At 36.1% G+C, this 21811-nt stretch overlaps 1 protein-coding gene across 2 annotated transcripts in view; it reads right to left on the bottom strand.

Moving 5' to 3' along the window:
* Positions 1 to 21811, bottom strand: part of MAP4K3 (mitogen-activated protein kinase kinase kinase kinase 3) — a 188317-nt gene that overhangs the window by 80758 nt on the left and 85748 nt on the right. For both annotated transcript variants that reach the window (XM_003262766.3, XM_003262767.3), the window contains exons 4-8: positions 13029 to 13093; positions 6860 to 6915; positions 6255 to 6302; positions 2804 to 2846; positions 1192 to 1264 (exon numbers count right to left, since the gene is read on the bottom strand). In XM_003262766.3, the coding sequence (XP_003262814.1) occupies positions 1192 to 1264; positions 2804 to 2846; positions 6255 to 6302; positions 6860 to 6915; positions 13029 to 13093 (285 nt within the window). The remainder of the gene's footprint in view (positions 1 to 1191; positions 1265 to 2803; positions 2847 to 6254; positions 6303 to 6859; positions 6916 to 13028; positions 13094 to 21811) is intronic.

Genomic DNA, 21811 nt, shown 5'->3' with positions numbered 1-21811 from the left:
GGTATAGAAAATTATACAGAGGCATCTTACAAAACTGCAAGATGTGGGAAGGTATGGAAAGTGTTAATCAGGGATTTAAAAACAGAAACAAGAAACTAAGTAAATTAAAAATGAAATTATTAAAATTAGGAAAAGCTTTTTTCAGGAAAGTACTGTTAATTGACTCAGTAAAGTACACTGGCAAGATCAGATGATTGGAAGATGAATGAAGAGAGCTAGGATCTTCAACTATCATAACACAGTATCTGTAAATGAATAATGCTAGAGATGGCAGAAGTTACAACTAAGAGTTTTTCTCATATGCCTTTTTAGCACTATTTGACTTTTAAAATATATATTGATGAAAAGATAAGTTGACATGAAAATGGTATATACATCATATTCTAAATACAAAAAAATCAACAGTAGCAATTAGTGCTATATGACTGCTGATGAGTCAGATGAAGAGGGCATCAGGGGAGTGGTTGCACATAAGCTGAAAGCAAGGTAGAAATTCCAGGGTGCTGTTACTTCAAAGTAATGGTATGAACAAAAAAAGCTCTATACCAATCCACCATTATAATCATACTGCTTAATATCACATCTAGCACATAGTAAGTGGCCAAAAACTATTCTGTAAATAAATATGCGAGTAGGATAGTTTTTATACTATGATCAGTGTCTAGAGAGGAAGGTCCATGGAGAAGACTGGTAGGAGCTAAGGCTAATGAAGCAGACAGAGGCCAGATCACAGAAGACTCAACTGTCAAGAAATCTGCATTTGATCCTATAGGCAACAAAGACATGCCAAAAAGCTTTTAGCAAAGAGGTACTTGAGTAATGTAATGTTGAAAGATTAATCACAATATGGACTGGAAATTGGGGTGAAGAAAGATATAAAAACACCTGTGAAAATACATGAGAAATGTACAGGAAAAAGAGTCAGGATTTTCCAGCAAGGCTAGAACAAATATTAAGGTTTCTGAAAGCCATATCAATCATTAACGCCTTTTCTGCTTAGTGAAAAATAACATGGTAGAATATTTTCTGGCCATGTAATCCACGCATAAGTGTACATGCCTAAATTACTTTGCCTGTTGATGACTTTTTTCTTAATCTTAGTCTGAAAAATTCTGACCAGTCTATTTTTTAGAAATGCTATATCCAATAATGATAGAACAAAGTATTAAATATCAATTAAAATACAATTACCAATATGGTGTGCCAATGAAAGACTTCCGTTTGGCAATTGTAGCTGTTATCTGTGCAGATACTCCAAAATCAGCTATTAAAAAAAATGAGAAACATTTAGGAAACTGAGAGAAAATAAAATTGTTTAAGGCAACATAAAAAGAAACTTCTAAAAGTTATTTTTATTAAGTTAATTTCACAGCAATACGGGATATTCTGAAACATCACATTACAAATTTTAACTTTAATGGACTAGCATTAAAATATCACGAAGTAGTGAATACATATCACAGCCAAATAGATTCCCATATATCCCCACATAAATCAAATAACAAAGGTCAAGATCAAATAATTTTGAAGAGAACGTGATAGCTGAGAGAATGCAAATTGCCAAACTTATTAATATTGTAATTTCTAATTCTCAGGACCAGAAATCCAAGGAATATCACTGGAAGGGATCTTTAATAAGAGACATTATATTCCATTCACTTTCTCCATACCCATGATTGACATCAGATAAACCAGTAAGTCTACTTGTAGCTTGAAAAGATATCCAATCAGAATATCCCCAAACTTAACAATACATTTAGTACCAGTATCAGTCAGTATCAGGAAATTATTTTTATGTATGATTTGTTACTATTCTTTAAGTATTTGGAGATCTAATATTTTCTAGTTTACTAATGATGACTTCTAAATCCTTCTCAAGTAAGATATATTATAAATAGTATGTCTTCGAGCAAGGCACATAACACTGGCACAAAATATTAAACTGCTGATAAAAACTGTTCACTAAGCAATCAATAGATAACTAAAAAGAACGGGACATATCTTTTCTGCTTTTCCCATATTTAGAAGTCACGTAGGAAATTTTTATTATATGTTAATTTCTAGATACATATTCTTAAATCTGATTAATCTCACAGGTTATAGTTCAAAATAGTTATAGTTATATTTTTATAAAATACTTATTTTTAATTTGGGTTTATCTAATAGATATAGTTTAAAATAACTGTTTTGTATTTGTTATTAACTATTTCATTTAATACTAACAAATATGACTTTGTTCATAAAACTATAATGAACACTTGTTCTTAAACTTGCAAATTAAGTCATTATTTAGGTTTTGAACTCTATTTTAATTGAAAATTTAACAACCTACAGTTAGAAAATGAAATATGTTACTGTTTGAAATAAAGTAACATTCAGCATCTAAATTACATTCTTAAATAAGTAATGCTGTATTTTATTTGAAAAGCTTTACGTAAAGAATAAAGTGTTTTTGGAGTTACTGATTTTTTGATATTTGTCTTATTTTTTCGTTACAAGGCAATTCTGTACAGATTTCTTACTATTACAGAAGTCACATTCCTGGGTTTAGAGGTGAAATAATTCAGAAAGGATATTCTTCCACAGTATCTTTACAAAAGATATGTCTTATGTGAAGGACAGACTTTATCCCTGTTTAAGAGAAGTGGATGCAGAGAGGCGACGGCATGGCAACAAGATTTCCATCTAAAAATACATAGATGCCATCTTAGGAGAGGGAAAACCTGGTACTACAAAGGAAAACAAAAACTTTACTATATTTTAGAATAGATTTGTGCATGTGACAAAATTCCAATTTACTTACCCAATTTCACATGACCATTATCCGTTAATAGAATGTTAGCTCCCTTCAAAGTAACAATATTTTAGTTAAAGTAGGAAACAGATATTTTATCAGACAGCACGTACATAATACACATATTTAAAATAATCACAGCCTTAGACCTAGAAATATTTAAAGTGTGCTTAATTAAAATGTCATATCATTCGAGTCACAGGTAAATCTACTGTCCACTTTTTAGGCAATTTGACTATCCTTATAAAATGTTCTGCCTTGCAAAAAAGCTGCTACTAACATAGTATGAATGTCAATATAAAAGTGATATATTAGTTTTCATCAAAACGTTATTTCCTCATTGATCAAACACTATCACCACACTAAAATGTACCCGTACAATGCATTTTCAACTGCTTACATTACACTTTAAACTTGATTATTGTTTCCTGTTTTGTGTGTGTGTGTGTGTGTGTGTGTGTGTGTGTGTGTGTGTGTGTGTGTTTTAAAAGAACCTCCCTTTCTAGGAACTTACCATCAATTGAACCAGGGTTGGTATGTGAGACTGTACCTTGCTGCTTAGTACATGAGGTTGTCTATCCTAATGTGCCTTGCCAAGTGCTTAGGCCCATGCAGTACATAAACAACTAGCCACAGGCCCACACAATTAAAATGTCACCCCTCTGAATGATCTGGTTGCATTTTAGCCACTTTTGCTTCTTGACCTAAGCTCAAAGAAGATAATGATGACTTCATTTTCAATAAGCTCAAAGGTTTTGGAAGAGGTAGCAATACTATATCCCAAAGGTATTGTGGGCTCTTTGGTCCAAGGTGCCATCAATCATGTAAGTATGGGTTTGGTGGAAAAAATACTGGGAACCCTCCTACTCTCAATCAACATGAGGAATAAATAATAAAAGACTGGCACAGGAGACAGGGGGTTGGGGAGAAAAAAAAGGCTCCCAAACTCCAAATGTCACCAGTGAAGCTGAGCTGCACCCACCCACTGACACTACTGTAGCTCTATGGAATAGTGGCAGAAGGAGAAAAAGGAAAGAGACTAGGAGCAGGGATTTTAACTTGATCTAGTCACTAGCTATCTAAGACTTCTGTCAGAGGCTTCAGTTTGGCCTTTCTCCAGCTCAGACTAACTTATCCTAAGTTATAGCTTATATCACGTCACCTGTACATCATGGCCTTCCTCTCCTCCCTCCTTTCCCTCCCTGAGAGGCTACTAGTAGTCAGGTGCTATTTTAAGCTCTGGGGTTACAGTAATGAATAAGTTCCAATTCCCATGGAGCTTACATCCAAGTAGGAGAAAAAAACCTAAAATAAATATATTTATCATCTATGAATGAATGAATCAACAAATGATTCAAAGTCAGGCAGAGATAATTACTCTGAAGACACGGCAGGGAGGGCCTCTCCAAAGGCAGTAATATATGAGCAGACATCTGGGTGAAGTAAGGGTACAGAGCCACACCAAAATCAGGAAAGGAGGAGGAAATTTGAAGACCTGGGGCTACAATGAGCTCAACATATTCTAAGATCGGCAAGTTTAGTGTGGCTGGAAAAGAATGAGTAAAACAGAGAAAAGTGGAGTGTAAGATGAGGTCACAGGGAAATGCATGGGTCAGACCATGTGTAACCTTGTAGGTCATGGTAAAGGCATCCGGACTTTACACTGAGTATGATGGGAAACCAATGGTGGTTTATAAGCAGGAGAGTGACAAGATCTGGTTGAAAAGGTCCCTTTGGTTGCCAAGCAGAAAAGTGACTACAAAACCACTAAGAATGGGAGCATTGAGACCACTCAGGCTATTACAGAAGACCACATGATATAATATTATGGTGGCTTAGACAGGAGTAGAAATGGTGGTGATGGCCCAAATCAAATCAACCCAATTAGGCCCAGACTCTGAAGTCTAGCACACAAGTCCTTGCATAATGGAACATCAAACCACCTAAACAGTCCCATCTCTAATTAGTCTCATACATTCTCTTCTCTTCAATAATATGGTACAGTTTTTATGTTCTCTAAAATGGCCTCACACTTTCTAACTTCTGTATCTGCTCACATTGTTTTCTCTGCTTGAAATGTACTCCAACTTCCATTTCTGACAAAAATCTATCAATCCTCCCAGATCATCTACATGCCAATGACACAGAACTTTTCTTGAGCTGCTCATCTTCCTGTGAGCTCTTCTACCTTTGAACTCCAAAAGCTCTTTATGTCTTTTAAGTGGATCACAAAAAAATACCTTCAAACAAGGGATCTCAGCAGGTTATCTGCGAGTCCATTGAAATTTCATGGAAAATTTGAAGACATGCGCATAATGGCATTTTCTCAGTAGACAGTTCATGGTTTATCATCAGAGACCCAGAGAGCAGTAAGATTTGCCCCAACCTCAGCCGGGAGCAGTGGCTCACGCCTGTAATCCCAGCACTTTGGGAGGCCGAGGCGGGCAGATCATGAGGTCAGGAGATCGAGACCATCCTGGCTAACACAGTGAAACCCCGTCTCTACTAAAAATACAAAAAATTAGCCGGGCGAGGTGGCGGGCGCCTGTAGTCCCAGCTACTCAGGAGGCTGAGGCAGGAGAATGGGGTGAACCCTGGGGGGCGGAGCCTGCAGTGAGCTGAGATCACGCCACTGCACTCCAGCCTGGGCGACAGCAAGACTCTGTCTTAAAAAAAAAAAAAAAAAAAAAAAAGATTTGCCCCAACCTCTATCCTCAAAAAAGGTTAAAAATCTTTATGTTAGAGAAAATGTTAGACAACAAAAGGGGAAGAGAGAAATACGAGGAAGGATGAACAAAGAAGGGACAAGAAAAGTAAGTGAAAGAAAAAAAATCTAAACTGGGGAGATGGCAGTATCTTTAGAAATATGCTAAGGATTCCTACCATAGCACCTGCTGTACCACTGAGCTAACTCCAGCACATCCAGAGCACCTGCTCTCCTCTGCCAGCTAAATAAATAAAAGACTATGAGAAGGCAGGACACAGTGGCTCACGTCTGTAATCCTGGCACTTTTAGGAGGCCGAGGTGGGATGATCACCTGAGGTCAGGACATTGAGACCAGCCTTTATTGCATTACTAAGACTTGCATTAGTAAGACTTAGACTTAAGACTGTGAAAGCTCACTGAAATAGTCAAAGCATAAAACTTACTAAAAACTACAATTGAGGAAAGCTATAAGCTTACTCTGCATTTTACTAATAAATAACTATAAAGAAGCTAAAATGAGTTATTAAAACATTAATCTACTGAATGATATACTTTAAAAGGGTGAATTTTATGGTATGTGAATTGTACCTCAATAAAGCTGCTATAAAAAATTAAATTTTAAAAGTATCCCTCATTTTTATTATGGTAACATTTCAGATACATTTATCAAATAAAACAATTTTGCTCAAAACAATTTGATCAGAGTATTTAAAAACGAAGAGAGGGTTATTTTGTTAAAAATATAATGTATACCTTTATATCTCTGTGCATTTTTCCTTTACTGTGAAGATAGTATAATCCCTGGAGTTTCAAAACAAACAGAAAAATAAACAAGATTTTATCAAAGAGCACTCTTTCGGATTTTATGTGATCAAATGGGTATTATTCTGTGTATTTTATTTAATCTTTACAGGAGATCTAGTAGTAATCATTAACATATTTTAATGAGATCTCTTAAAAAAGATCAAGAAAATGACTAATTTTTCTAAGAAAATTTTCAGTAAATTCTACAAATAGTTTGAAATAACTTTTAAAAAGTATATACCTAATTAGTATCAGTGTTTGAATTCCCATGATAGTGCTTAATTTTCAAGCCTTTCTTTGGTATTAAGAGGAAAATATACAATAACAGATGCATAGTGCTTAAACTTTAGGTTATATCATCACATTTATGCTTTAAGGTGTTTATTTGTAAACATAATTTGAGTTCATTACACAATTTTCAAATGTATTAAAACTCATTTTAAGAGTTTACCAAACTAAAATATTTAGTTCTTACTTTGCTGAACAGGTAATGCACAATAAGTAAAGACTTAGTTTAATGAAAAATGTTATTTCTGAATTAGCACTTGATTTACCTGCAGTGTTTCTCTGCTAACATATGCAATTTGCAGTTCTGACAGAGGTCCAGTTACTGTAAAAGAAGAAAATTAATACTCATAAAATTAGTCAATGCATGTTTTTCAATATGTAATAAAGTTTTGCAAGTTTAAGCAACAGACTTAATATACCTAAACAATTCTACTGAAATGTAAGCTAGGACTACAGGCATGAATTACTGTGCTACGGTGCCTGGCTCCAGTTTTTTTTTTTTTTTTTTTTTTTTGAGACAGGGTCTCATTATGTTGCCCAGGCTGGAGTGTAGTAGTGCAATCACAGCTCACTGCAGCCTCAACCTCCTGGGCTCAAGTGATCCTCCCACCTTAGCCTCTTGAGTGTCTGGGGGCATAGGTGCACGCCACCACATCTGGCTAGTTTATTTTTTATTTTTTGCAGAGGTGGGGTCTCATTATCTTGCCCAGGCTGGTCTTGAATTTCTGGGCTCAAGCAATCTTCCCGCCTCAGCCTCCTGAAGTGCTGGAATTACAGGTGTGAGCCACTGTGCCCAGCCAATTTTTTGCTTTTTAAAAATCTGATTTGCTCATCGTTGTATCTCCAGTGTGCAGAACAGTGCCTGGCACAGAAAAGCAGCCTGATAAATATTTATGGAATGAATGAATGTCTAAAGTAGTCACTGAAATTAATTATATTCTCATTTTTATATATCATTCATCAATATCATCTCTTAAACATCAAAAGAAACGATGTCCAACAGGTTTAGCTAGTTTTTATTAAAGCTTTTTAATTGATGTAGAACATGTATTATGACTAGTTTTAAATCAATACTTTTTATAAAAATATTAGCCAGATAGCTATAAAATTAATATATGCTCACTCTAAAGTTCCAATCAATAGAAAAGTTTGGAAATTAAAGGTCTCTTCTTTATCCAAAATGTTACTCAACAGTAAGCAATACCAACAGTTTGGTCTATAATCTACCAGACTATTTTAAATGGACATTTTATAAACTACATGTATCTCAGAAACACATAGGTGGAATCATATTACAACATACAATTCTGAAACCTACTCTTTTCACTTACGATGAACATCTTTACATCAATATATAGGTCTTAATCTTATAAATAATATTTCCAGTGTGTGCATCTGCTAAGTCCCTCCAGAACTCATGTTGAAACTTAATCTCAAAGAGGCAGGACATTGAGGAGGAGATTAGGTCATGAGTGCTCCTCCCTTGTGAATGAGATTAAGACTCTTAATAAAAGAGACTTCAAGCAGTGTCCACTCTTTTTTGCCCTTCCATCTCTTCTGCCATGTGAGGACACAGTGTTTGTGCACTCTATGAGAAACGGGTCTTTGCCAGACACCAAACCTGTTGGCACCTTGATCTTGCACTTCCCAGCCTCCAGAACTGAGAAATAAATTTCTGTTGTTTATAAATTACTCAGTCTCAGGCATTTTGTTATAGCGGCACAAACAGAACATCTGTACACTAAAATAGTTTTCTTTTTCACTATTAAATCACTTTAGAATAAAAAGTGGGAGAGACTATTCTAGAAATTGAATTAAATTCCAAAGATAAAAACCTTGGCTAGATAGTAAACTCACATTTACACAAACTTAACAGATTTGTAAACATGTTTAGTTTGGAGTACTTGTGGTATTTTACAATTATGAAAGAGAGAAGTCTATTCCGATTAGATTATTTTAAGGACAGGGATGGGTTTAAATGTCTATGGATAAACCATATAACTTATTTCTGTGGCTTCCAAGCCCACACACATTCCGTAAGATAAACTTCCTTGAGATTTCTGTTTCTATAATATGATAAATAAGATAATCTGAAAACCCTGAAAATAATACTTAGAAGTGAAAGACAAATTATTTTTCAGAAATAACCTTTTCAATTACTAGCTAACTTTACAAACAGTAAGATACTTTCCCAGGAGACAAAAACAAAAACTGAAATGAAAAACAGAAGGTAAAACTGTGAAAGAATATTCTAGCGGTCTCTTAGGGAAAGGTCAATCTTGGTAAGCTAGGGCTTTAGCACTATCCTCTACATGGGTACAGAAGACAAGGCCCTAGCTCTGCAGAAGAGCTAAAACAAACACCCACATAAAACCAGAACCCTCAGAGGGCTACATCCTCATTAAAGGTGTAGACAAGCACAGAAGATAACTAGGGATTTTGGCTGTCATAGGGATGGAGGAAAAATGTCTCCTCTTAGAATTTGTCACATAGGCCTCCTTACTCAGGTTGAGCATTCAAATATATATTGGAAACAATGAGGTCACCAGAATCCCAGAAAAAAAAAAAAACAACAACCCAAAAAACAAAAAACAAAATTCTGGAAGGACACACCTTCAAATACCACACAGAATTCCCACTGAAAAACCTCACTAAAGATGATCTCAAAATCCAAAATTATAAAATAAGTGAGAAAATAATTAACCATAAAGATACAACGGGTTGTGGAAAGTTGTTAAAGAACAATATTAAATAAACAAACACAAAAAGCTCAATGGAAAATAGAAAAAAATCCTATTATGTTGGAACAATAAAAGGTTCTACTGTTAGTTCTTCAAAGTAAAAGTAAATAAAAGTTAAAGGGGAAACCTTGCAAGCATTAGGGTTACTAAAAGAACTTCCCCTTCATCAAATAAATTATTCCAGGATATAAGACTCTCTCTATATAATGACAATGTGATAAAACAGAGGCAGAAGAGAGAGACACATAGAAAGAAATGGAGGTACATGTCCTATATGACCACGCAAGTATACAACACTATAGACTAGCCAAAGATTATTACACATTGCCATGAAAAGGTTATTTGGTGAAAACATGGGTACCCCCAAAAGAATGAACACAGAGAAAGATGGGATTTGGATTTTGCATAAGCATATGAATCCCCAGTATTCATATATGAGAACATCCAGGGTACCTGAAAACTGCCATTTTTTTCCACTGACCCAGTTGCTGACCAGTATAAATAAATCAGTATTGACAAATTCATATTACTTTGTTACTTTTACCAGTTAGGTTAAAATGGAATGGTAAGAATCATGACAACCTATTTCTGTAACTAAATTGGTCTTGCTTCTTAATAAAGAAAGCCGAATCAGACACCTAAGACCAATCATATGGATATATGATGAAATCACTAAACAATCTGAGAATGACTAAAAAAAGGTACGCCTTAAAAACTAAAGATGTGGGTCAGGAGCAGTGGCTCACGCCTGTAATCCCAGCACTTTGGGAGGCCGAGGTGGGCGGATCACGAGATCAGGAGTTTGAGACTATGCTGGCTAACACGATGAAACCCCGTCTCTACTAAAAAAATACAAAAAATTAGCCGGGTGTGGTGGTGGACGCCTGTAGTCCCAGCTACTTGGGAGGCTGAGGCAGGAGAACGGCGTGAACCCAGGAGGCAGAACTTGCAGTGAGCTGAGATCACGCCACTGCACTCTAGCCTGAGCTACAGAGTGAGACTCCGTCTCAAAAAAAAAAAAACAAAAAAAACAAAAACTAAAGATGTAAAAGAAGGAATGAAAACTGTAAGAATAAGACACAAATGAAAAACTAATGGAGGGAGATGTAAAATAGAATCAAATAATTTCTAGACATGAAAATATATGGTAACCAAAAATAAAATCTAATGGATGTTCTAATACAGCAAACTGGAAGATAGATATAAGTATCCCCAGGCTCTCCTGAAGGATAAAAAACTGGTAAATAGGAAATTGAGTTGAAGAGACATGAAGATCTACTGTACATCTAACTAAGATTCTAAAGGAGAGATCGCAGATTGGGGGAGAAAATATCTGAAGAGATAATAATTGATAATTGTCTAGATGTGATAAAAGAAAAAAATTCACAGAGGTAAGCCTGTTAAGTCCCAAGCAGAAAAAGTAAAAATAAACCCATTCTTAGGCACCAGAAATTAAGAGAAAAAGACTAAAAGCAATTAGAGAGAAGAACAGATTACCTGCAAAGGATCAATAATTAGACTGACAGAAGCTTCTAATAAATATAGAAGCTAAAAGACAATGGCCCACCTTCTTCAAAATGCTGAAAGAAAATACCTGTCAACCTAGAAAATACCTATCTATACCCACTTAAACGATCATCTAATAGTGAGGGTCAAACACCGAGGAAGTTTACCACTAAAATATCGCTGAAAAAACTTCAGGAGGCCGGGCGTGGTGGCTCATGCCTGTAATCCTAGCACTTTGGGAGGCTGAGGTGAGCGGATCACAAGGTCAGGAGTTCGAGACCAGCCTGGCCAATATGGTGAAACTCCATCTCTACTAAAAATATAAAAATTAGCCGGTGTGGTGGCAGGCACCTGTAGTCCCAGCTACTCAGGAAGCTGAAGCAGGAGAATCACTTGAACCTGGGAGGTGGAGGTTGCAGTGAGCCGAGATTGCGCCACTGCACTCCAGCGTGGGTGACAGAGCAGGACTCCGTTTAAAAAAAAAAAAAATTCAGGAAAAGGGAAATTAAACCAATTAGTAAGGGAATCAATAATAGAGAAATTCACCCAAATTCCAACCAAAAAAAAGTGTAATAGCCATTTGAATTTCTAACATAGAAATCACAAGCTTCTAGAAATACTGTTTGTTTTGTAATGTAAAATAATGCCAGATACCTCTTCATTTTCACTGAACCTTTGAAATCAAAATGCCACAAATAATAAAGTTTCTCAAATATTTATTGAAGAATAACTATACTTAATCAAAAGTATCCTTAAAAAGTAACTTTTCATAAAGCAGAAACCTTCTCATACTCTTTCATCTGGTCTTCAAGGCTCTCCCTATTTGACCCCATGCCCACACCGACAGGAGTGATCACACATGAGTCACGACTTCATGTTACTGTACCAAGGCTTCATCTCTGAAAATGCACTTCTTTGTCTTTTTATTATTATTATTATTTTGAGACAGAGTCTCGTTCTGTTGCCCAGGCTGTAGTCCAATGGTGCAATCTCGGCTCACTGCAACCTCCACCTCCTAGGTTCAAGCAATTCTCCCGCCGCAGCCTTTGGAGTAGCTGGGATTACAGGCACCCGCCATCATGCCCAGCTAATTTTTGTAGAGACGGGGTTTCACCATGTTGGCCAGGCCAGTCTTGAACTCCTGACCTCAGGTGATCCGCCCGCCTCAGCCTCCCAAAGTGCTGGGATTATGGGCATGAGCCACTGCACCCGGCCCTTCATCGTCTTTTTTCTACCCAGTTTACCTATCTTTTAAAGACCAATGTAAATAGCTATGTAAATAGCTTATTTTCTTTATTAAGCTTTCTAAAATGATTCCAGAAAATCCATCATTTCCTTTTTCCTATTTCAACTGTAACCCCAGTAAAATACTATTATGTCAATCTTTATGTTAAGTAAAACCTATGCCAAGAAGATAAAGTGAAATGAAGTAAAATAGAAACAGTAAAATTCTGACCCAAATAGTCTTACATCTCTGCTTTAGTGTAATTTGCCCCTCAAATTACTTAAGTGGCCCCACACTAGAAAATAGGAGCCCAAATTCTATGAAAAAATGAGAAAAAAGGTCTAAAATATTTTCTCAGAAAATAGACATTAAATAGATATTTTATTTTACATTAATCAAAAGCCTACTCTGCAGTTTGTGACAATAATCCACTAACAGAAACAGAAAAGGAAGAAAAAGAAAAGGCTGTTTATTTTACTTTACAAATCTTCTTATATACTCCTTGAAATCCCAGTGAAAAATCATTTTAATCATTTTTGAATCTCTCAGAATCTGGCAGTATCTAAGAGAATAAACATTTAATTGATATTTCCTGAATACATGAGAGCAAAATAAATTATCTTTGTATTACCACGACTCATGTATACACTGGATATTTTACCAGCTTAGCATTAGCCAGCAAAGCCCTTGCATTTTTACTGGTCTGAGTTTAAATTTTTGAAGTAACTACAATATGCCTCTTCAGAATTTGCAAATAATTCAAATGCATTTAATTTTCCAACTTATAAAGCAAAGACTCCTCCTTTCTTCCATCTACATCTAAAATACCTTTATATATCCAAACAATATAACGATAAAACATAGCTTGCTTTCCTTAAGATAATGTTGATGTTTTAATATAGTAAATAGCTGTATTTTAAGAAATTCAACCTAATCCCTGTAAAAATACAACTTTGGTCTTACCGTGATAAATATCCTGTAAAGAACCACCTCCACAAAACTCCATGCAAATCCAAAGCTTATCTCGCCTATAAAGAGAAAAGAAGCATGTATCATATTTTCACGATTAAAACTGTCTGTGTGAGGTAACAAGTATTTTAAGGTCGTAAGCTATAACACTGAAAAACAACAAATGCAATGTGTTATCTTTAAAATAACTAATTAATCTTTATGAGTAAATGAATTACTTAATATAATGTGTTACTATAATCCAGTCTGAGGTTTTAAACTTATAATACACCATTTGTTGGATATAAAGCTGTTATCAGGCACATCCAAATAATGAAAATATTTCCCTTTAGTTAAAAACTTCTCCTCCCCAACAGTTTATACATCTACCCAGATTCTTCACAGACAAATGGCAATAAATCTCAAAGTATACCACTTTGATAGCACTCTCATCAACAAAACAGGCAAAATATAAATGTTAGCTTCATATCTAGATTCAACAGTGATTTTCCCAAAACAGTCTTAAAATTTATCACTCACTTCTTTAGATAGCACTTCTCTCTCATACTCAAATTATAAGCTATTGTAATCATATAGCCACAGGAGAAATAATCAGCTGTGATTTATACAGCTCATTCCTTTGTTCAGTCATTCATTATTTAATCTCTTAAAAAGGTACCAGGAAATGTACCATTCATGGTACAGAGATGGAACAGAAAATCTCTGAACTCAGCAAGCTCTAATGCAGAAGAAAGATTCTACCTTAATATATGTCTGTCTCTCTCACCACTGCCTTCTCAGTGTCTAGAAGAATATTCAGCAAATAAATATTTGTTCCATAAATGAATAACTGCATGAGTGACTGAAAGAATACACATATCGAATTAGATTGAGGTCAGGAAAATACGGCCAGCGGACCAAATCTAGCCTGCTGCCTGATTTTGTACACCTCTGCAACTATGAATCGTTTTCCTATTTTAAAATGGTTGGGAATGGTTCTGTTACTTGTAACTAAAATTAATTAATAAAATGGTTGAGAAAATAACAAAAGTATTTCTTGACATATGATTATATGAAATTCAAATTTTAGTGCCAATAAATAAAGTTTCATTGGAACACAGTCATACTCATTTATTTCTATACTGCCTATGGCTGCTTTCACACTAGAACAGAAGAGCTTAGTCATGGTGATAGAGACCATGTAGCCCACAAAGCCTAAAATATTTACTATGTATCCCTTTATAGAAAAAGTCTGCTCACTTGGGTTAGATCATAATTTGATTAATGCATAATCCAGGCATGTATAAACTACTGTGGGAACCCAGAGATGAAAATACCTAGGAAAACGAATGGAAAGTTTTAGGGAGGAGAAAACATTTGAATTGGGTCTTGAAATTAAAGTAGAAAGAAATTTACCAGGGAGAGACAGGAAAGGGACCTGTGCAAAAGAATGAAAACTCGAAAGAAATGTACATGTGGGAGACTGTGGGTGATTTAGTGGGAGTTGAAGAAAGACTGCCTGAAGAGACAGTAGCAGGAAATAAACCCAGAACAGGCTGGGTCATACTGTGAAACAATCCTTTGTTTACAAACTTCTCAGTTTAGTTACCTTCCTGTAATAATCTCTAGTCGGTCCTTGTCTCTCTTAAAATGTGGCATCCAAAAATCAAGTACTAAGATTCTGAGTGTTACATGAACAACACGTTAAAAAGTGGAGATGCTGAGCCAGGCCCAGTGGCTCACACCTGTAACCCCAGTAACTCAGGAGGCTGAGGGAAGAGGATTTCTTGAGGTCAACAGTTTGAGACCAGCCTGGGCAACACAGTGAGACTCTCATCTCTTAAAAAACAAACAAAAAAAGTTAGCCAGGAGAAGTGGTGCATACCTGTAGTCCCATCTACTCAGGAGGCTGAGGCGGGGTGGGGCATATTATATGAGCCCAGGAGTTCAAAGTTATAGTGAGCTATGATAGTGCTACCACACTCTGGCCTGGGTGACAGACCAAGATCTGAATCTTAAAAAAAAAAACAAAAAAGCAGAGATGCTTTTATCAGCCATAGGTCACATATGGTTGGTAGTAGTAGAATTAGCTAGACCTAAGACATGAGCTGACTTGACCATAGTGGACGAGGTAGCATACAAAAAGAAAGCACAAGCTATCAGAGTGCAGAGGTCAACCAACTTAAGTGTATAAAGTAACAAGGTATCATGGTTCTAGAAGACAATGCTAAAAAGAGGGGGCCGGGCACAGTGGCTCACGCCTGTAATTCCAGCACTTTGGGAGGCCCAGGCGGGCAGATCACGAGGACAGGAGAGCGAGACCATCCTGGCTAACACGGTGAAACCCCGTCTCTACTAAAAATACAAAAAATTAGCTGGGCACAGTGGCGGGCGCCTGTAGTCCCAGCTACTTGGGAGACTGAGGCAGGAGAATGGCGTGAACCCGGGAGGCGGAGCTTGCAGTAAGCAGAGATCACGCCACTGCACTCCAGCCTGGGCGACAGAGCTAGACTCCGTCTCAAAAAAAAAAAAAGAGTGAAGCCCAAAATAAATCTGAAGCCATCCAGGATCTGCAATTCACAGGTGGTCCACATAACAATGAAATTGAAGCATACAGCTGATATAAAAATTTGTTTTAATTTCTAATATGGTAAATACCAATAGGTATAAACTACATAAATATGTGCCCGCTGCCCAGTGGCCTGGTATTAAGAACTTTCAGAATGGATGTCTGAGACTGGCAGATGTGTGGTCTTTCTAATCCCCCAGAGAATGTAACCACTGTCTCCTTTATTTGATCACTGTATTTCTATTAACTTAGCTGAAAGCTATCGTTAACTTCTCAGCAACTACATTAAACTGCTAGTTTACTATTTGTAGCTAATCAAAACCTCTAGATCTTTATAAAACAAAAGACAGACTAGTTCTCTCTCCAGCTTCATATTTGTCTATCTGGTTCAACGAAACTAAGCATAGGACTTTTTTCTTATTTGTTAAATCTTATACTTAAAAAAAAAATAGTAGTTTTGATTCATTTCCCTTTGTTTCTGACAGGTGTCTTATTAGCTCTCCCAGCATATCACTTTAAAATACTTCAGCAAAGAAAGCATCACACACATTGCATTAGGTTTAATCCACACCCTTGGGGCAGCGAGCTAACTTTTTAAAGTATCCTAATTGGAAATACACCTCTCCACTCCTGCTCCCAACCCCCACAATCCAGAAGCAGTTGGTTAGCATCTGAAGGAGTCTACCCTCCAGAGGTAGCAATTGTAAGAACTTGGCTTATAAACTATTTTAATCTGCACTAGTGGGTTTACTAATGAGCTTAAGTAATATTACAAATATTTTAAAACATGAAAGACACTCTATGTAGATTACTTAGAATTACCATTTGGCACTTTTCCGCCTCTGCCTGAGCTATAAAGACTCTGGCAAGTCAAAATATTGGAATGCTGCTTAGGCTCCAATTTGGATATATCTAGAATGCAGGATTCCATAGCCTGATCTCTCTAGGTTAGTTGAATCCTTCCTCTAGAAGAGTGACTGGTTCTCAAAGTGTGATCTGGGGGTCCCATGAGAGTCCCCGAGACATTTTCAGAGGGCCACCAAGGTCAAAACCATTTTAATAACACTAAGAAATTATTTGCTCTTTACATTCTCTTTCTCTCATGAGAGTACAGTGGAGTTTTCCAGAGACTACATGAAGTGTGAAAATGATGTCATCCCTGACAGTTACTGGAATACGAGCTTATGTTGTATTCTTGAGTTTTAAAAATGTCTCAGCTTTAATTTCTAATATGGTAAATATCAATAGATATAATTCATGTAAAACAAAAGCTCTCTTGTGGTACTCAGTAATTTTTAAGAGTATAAAATAAAGGGGTTCTATGACCAAAACGTTTGAGAACCATAGCTCTAAAATATCTTCACATCTGCCACAAGTGAATCTTTCATGCTAAATGCCAACCTAGAGTTCTTAAGATGCAGGCAACTAGGACTTCACACAGCTTACAAAAAACAGGTTGAATGACTGTTTTGGAGTCTGCTTAGAATTAACAGAATAACATGTAAACTGCTTAGTAAAGGACCTGGAATATAGCACAATAAATGTAAGCTGTTTTCTACTCCTTTTGTTATAATTTATATTGTAGTGTACAAGTCATCTTAATTTAAGTATAGTGTAACTTAAATTAACTTGTAGTGTAGTGTAGTATAACTTAAATTAACTTGTAAATTAACTTACAGATGTTTAAGTCATCTTAAATTGCTCCTGGAACTCGGTGAAAGTATAAATAAATAAATAATTTTTTTTTTTTAAGGAAAAAAATTAAGAGAGATGGGATTGATCAGGCATATCTTCTTACTAAAGTCATGTTAATCACAACTTCTTTCTTATAAGTGGTCACTAATTATCTGATTAATAATTTATCCTAGAGCTTTGCTAGTGACAGATGAGTGATATCAACTTTAATAGTCTGTACTTTCTAGAAACCAACTTTTCCCTTCATTTACAAACTGTTCATTGTTGATCTCTAATCTCTGATACCTCTTCTGTTTGTCAACACTCATTGATAATGGACTATCATCACATTTGCTGAACTTTCAATATGAGATATAATTTACATAAATCTAAAAGTGTCTAAAAATTTAAGGTGTCTAGCTGCTCTATAATTATCTACCCACCACCTTGTGTTTCAATTCCATCTTAATAGTGTTTTTCCTACCCCTTCCAGTCTGAAAACAATTTTCCTTGCTAGAGAAAATGAATGCAGGAAATGAGTTCTCGCTTTTTACAGATTTCAATATGACACTACCTTCTACTTGAAGTTGGTCTATTTTCTCCCTTTGCTTAAATATACAATTTTCTATTCATCCTACGTAAAATGATTTTCCAGCTTACAGGCAGAAAAAAAAATAAGGACCATATAGTAATACTTTACTTTTTAAGATGCCTAAAATACTTTACTTTTATAATATTCTATTTAGTTAAAGTCTAGTATTATCTAAAAGCTTGAGTAGTCAGCGTATTAGAGAAATGACTTTCATCTGTCCCATGAATATCTTTCTTATAATGACAAATCTACATTTGCTTTCGGTCATTCACTAAGCCATATGCCTAATAGGAAAGGACTTCAGTCAATCAGACCATTTTATGCAGGTCAATTATAAAATCTTTGTCCCTAAGTATCTGAACTGAAATAAAATTAACCACTGAGGCAAATATTCAATGTATCAATATTAATGTCCTGACTCAACAAATCCTCAGAATTCTTTTTTCTCATTTCGTAAAATTATCTATCTTACAAGAAACAGAAAAGTAAGTAGAGGGGGAAAAGTTAACTATTTTGATGTCTACCAAAGCATACAGGGACCAAACTTCTAATAGCTATTTTATGGTTCTGAAATTCTTATAATTCCTAAAACACACTTTTTAATCTTCCCACATTTTGTAACACATCACAGACTTAAAACTGACCAAACTAAGTATAATTTATATATTTTTCTCAAATATAGCATAATTTAAACAGCAAAACAAAATGTGACCAAGACCACTGAGGATCAGCAACTCTCTAATACCTGCCTGAAGCTGGCACACCGAGTCATCCTCCCCGGGAGAGGATGGGTAGCTATCCTGTACACTGTAGTCCCTTGATTCCTGTACTGTACTGAGTTGTTGCCTTGCTGACCAAAACAATGGCTATTCCACTATATTCAGCAAAATAATTCAACCTTAATCATCAACGAGAAAAGTAGAAAGTTTAGTAACTGCTAGATGTTTTAATATAAGTAACTTCTTTAATGTGAAGAAAATTTTTAAACTTCTTTGGTTGACTTAAAAATTACTAATAAGCAAAAATTATTGCATTCAAAATTTATTTACAGGTAACCTATACCATCTGCTTTCCCTTTAATAAGGAGGGGTAAGGATGCTGTACCCAGGGGATACAAGCTGATCTATTTCTCTATAATTATACCTAATAATCCCCCAGTGTTCAGCATAATATTTCCAAAGGGTGCGCCACTGAACATCAATCCTACATGAAATATGCTTCCAGAAATCAGTTTTTTAAAATATCACATAGTCTTTTCTTGGAAATTAGCAAGGCCACTGGTATATTAAAGGCTCTGAGAAATCCTGTAGTGAGAAGGCAGTTGGAGAGAGACAGGAGGGAGAAGGGAAGAGAAGGGAGAGGTAACAAAATGGAAGGACGAAGGGTACCAGAAAGAAGATAAAGTGGGAAGAGGTGGAGAAAGGGAAAAAAGAGGAGAAGGAGGATGGGGAGAGTTGAGAGGTGGAGGAGATGGAGGAGAAAGAAAAAAGAAGAAATAAAACTTCTAATTCTGCTTAATTTACTATTTACCCAGATTATTTTTTCAATACACCCATTTTTTTTTACAAAATACGTATTTGCATCCCTCAGAACTAATGATCTATAGAAAATATCCTAGCAATACTGGTAAAGGAAGGTATCTGTAACTTCACCAAAGTTTTTTTGCTTAGAGCAGTGGTTCTTAACTGGGAGTGACTGTGTCCCCCAAGGAAAATTTGGCAAAGCCTGGATACATTTTTGGTTGTCACAACTGGGGGAAAGGGTGCTACTAGTAACTAACAGAGGACAGGGGTACTAATATTAACAACTATCCTACAATGCACAGGACTACTTCCCACAACAAAAAAGTATCTGGCCTCAAGTGTTGATAGTGCCAAAGGTGAGAAACCCTGGCTCAAACAAATAACAAATTAACATCAACTTTCAGATATATTCCTAATTCCTTTCAAAAACAGAGAAGAGGACATTAACAGAAAACTGATGAAATCCGAATAAGTATACTGAGTTTAGCTAATAGTATCGCACCAATGTTAATATCGTAGTTGTGAAAAGTGTGACATGGTTGTGTAAGATGTAAACATCAGAGAAAGCTGAGTGAAGGAAATACAGAGAACTCTGTACTATTTGCAACTTTTCGTAAATGTAAAATATTCCTAAATTAGAAAGTTCCCTTTTTTAAAAGCAAGAGTAGCTGGGTATAAAGTGACTTAACTGTAATCTTTATTCTCATATTCTAAGTATTAAAAAGATATTCATAAATATATTTCGAGTTAAGATCCAGTTGTTTCCCTTATTAGCACTGTCTCTGGCTCTAGAAAAAAATTTTCCCAGTTTTATATAACTCAAGAGACCAACATCTCTTTCCTGGATTACTGTAATAAATACACCATAATTAGTTTAACTAAATTGCTTGTTTTAATTCCCTCCACCCTAGGTCCATCCTCCACAGAATATACTAACTCTGTTAAAATCTTTCAGCAAGTATGCTCAGTCCCTATAGGTCCTAATTAAGGCATAAAAGATTCATTTTTGCCTATATCTCCACAACCTATGTACCCCAACTACACTTGGCCCTCTGGAGGCCACAGGTCCAGCACCTGTGGGGTTCAACCAATCGCAGGTTCACCTAACCGGAGACTGAAAATTTTCAGAGGGGAAAAAATAAAAATAATACAACAATAAAAATAACACAAATTAATAAAGTATTACACTATTTACATAGCATTTACACTGTGTTAGGTATCATATGTCACCTAGAGATAATTTTAAATTGGAGGATGTGCACAGCTATGTCACTTTATATAAGGGACTTGAGCATTCATGGGTTTTGGTATCCACTGGGGTTCTGGAACCAATCCCTGCACATACTGAGAAGTAAGTATGTACCTCCTTTTCCCTCTCAGGCTCTAATGTGAGACCAGTAGCTGTCTCCTGAATATGTCATGGTTTTTCATGCATGTGTTCCGTTTGCCAAAAATTCCAATTTTCTATACACATAAATATCTACCAATCTTTTAACACCCAATATTTGGGAATTACATCATTCACAGGGCTTTCTCTGATTCCCCTACATTGACAAAAATCAGTCTATCATCCTTAGCACTTCTGTGCCTTACTTCTAAATTACTACTGTATCTAGCATATTATGTTATGATTATTTGCTCATGCCTACTTCTCCTGTTAGATTATAAGCTCCCTAAAGGTAAGGATTAGGTTTTAGATATCTTCGTATCTATGGAAATCAACACTGCACTCTACATGCTAAGAAATAATGTATAAACATTTTGTAAACGGTGGTGATTTACATATTTAAGTTGTTATTGAGGTAAAGTATGCTCATCTAAACTAGTACTCTGTACTTCAAAGGTTTATTTATTTTACTTTAGTTTTGAGACAGAGTCTCGCTCTGTCACTCAGGCTGGAGTGCAGTGGAGCGATCTTGGCTCACTGCAACCTCTGCCTCTCAGGTTCAAGCGATTCTCCTGCTTCAGCCTCCCTAGTAGCTGGGACTACAGGCATGTGCCACCATGCCCAGCTAATCTGTTGTATTTTTAATAGAGATGGGAGTTTTGCCATGTTTGCCAGGCTAATCTCAAACTCCTGACCTCAGATGACCCACCTGCCTCAGCCTCCCAAATTGCTGGGATTACAGGCATGAGCCACTGCACCCAGCCCAAAGGTTTAAAATAGCTATTCTAAATAGTTTTTACTGTATGGATCAAATCTTCTACTGGCTTATTGTTTAAGGAGCATTTGTTGGCCAGGCGCGGTGACTCACGAGGTCAGGAGTTTGAGACCAGCCTGGCCAATATGGTAAGACCCTGTCTCTACTAAAAATACACAAATTAGCTGGGTGTGGTGGCACGCGCCTGTAATCCCAGCTACTCGGGAGGCTGAGGCAGAAGAATCTCTAGAACTCGGGAGGTGGAGGTTGCAGTGAGCCGAGATCCTGCCACTGCACTG

This window comes from Nomascus leucogenys, chromosome 19, assembly GCF_006542625.1.
Source record: "Nomascus leucogenys isolate Asia chromosome 19, Asia_NLE_v1, whole genome shotgun sequence".
Lineage (NCBI taxonomy): Eukaryota > Metazoa > Chordata > Mammalia > Primates > Hylobatidae > Nomascus > Nomascus leucogenys.
Note: the sequence above shows the minus strand (reverse complement) of the source record. Positions and strands in the feature narration are given on the sequence as shown.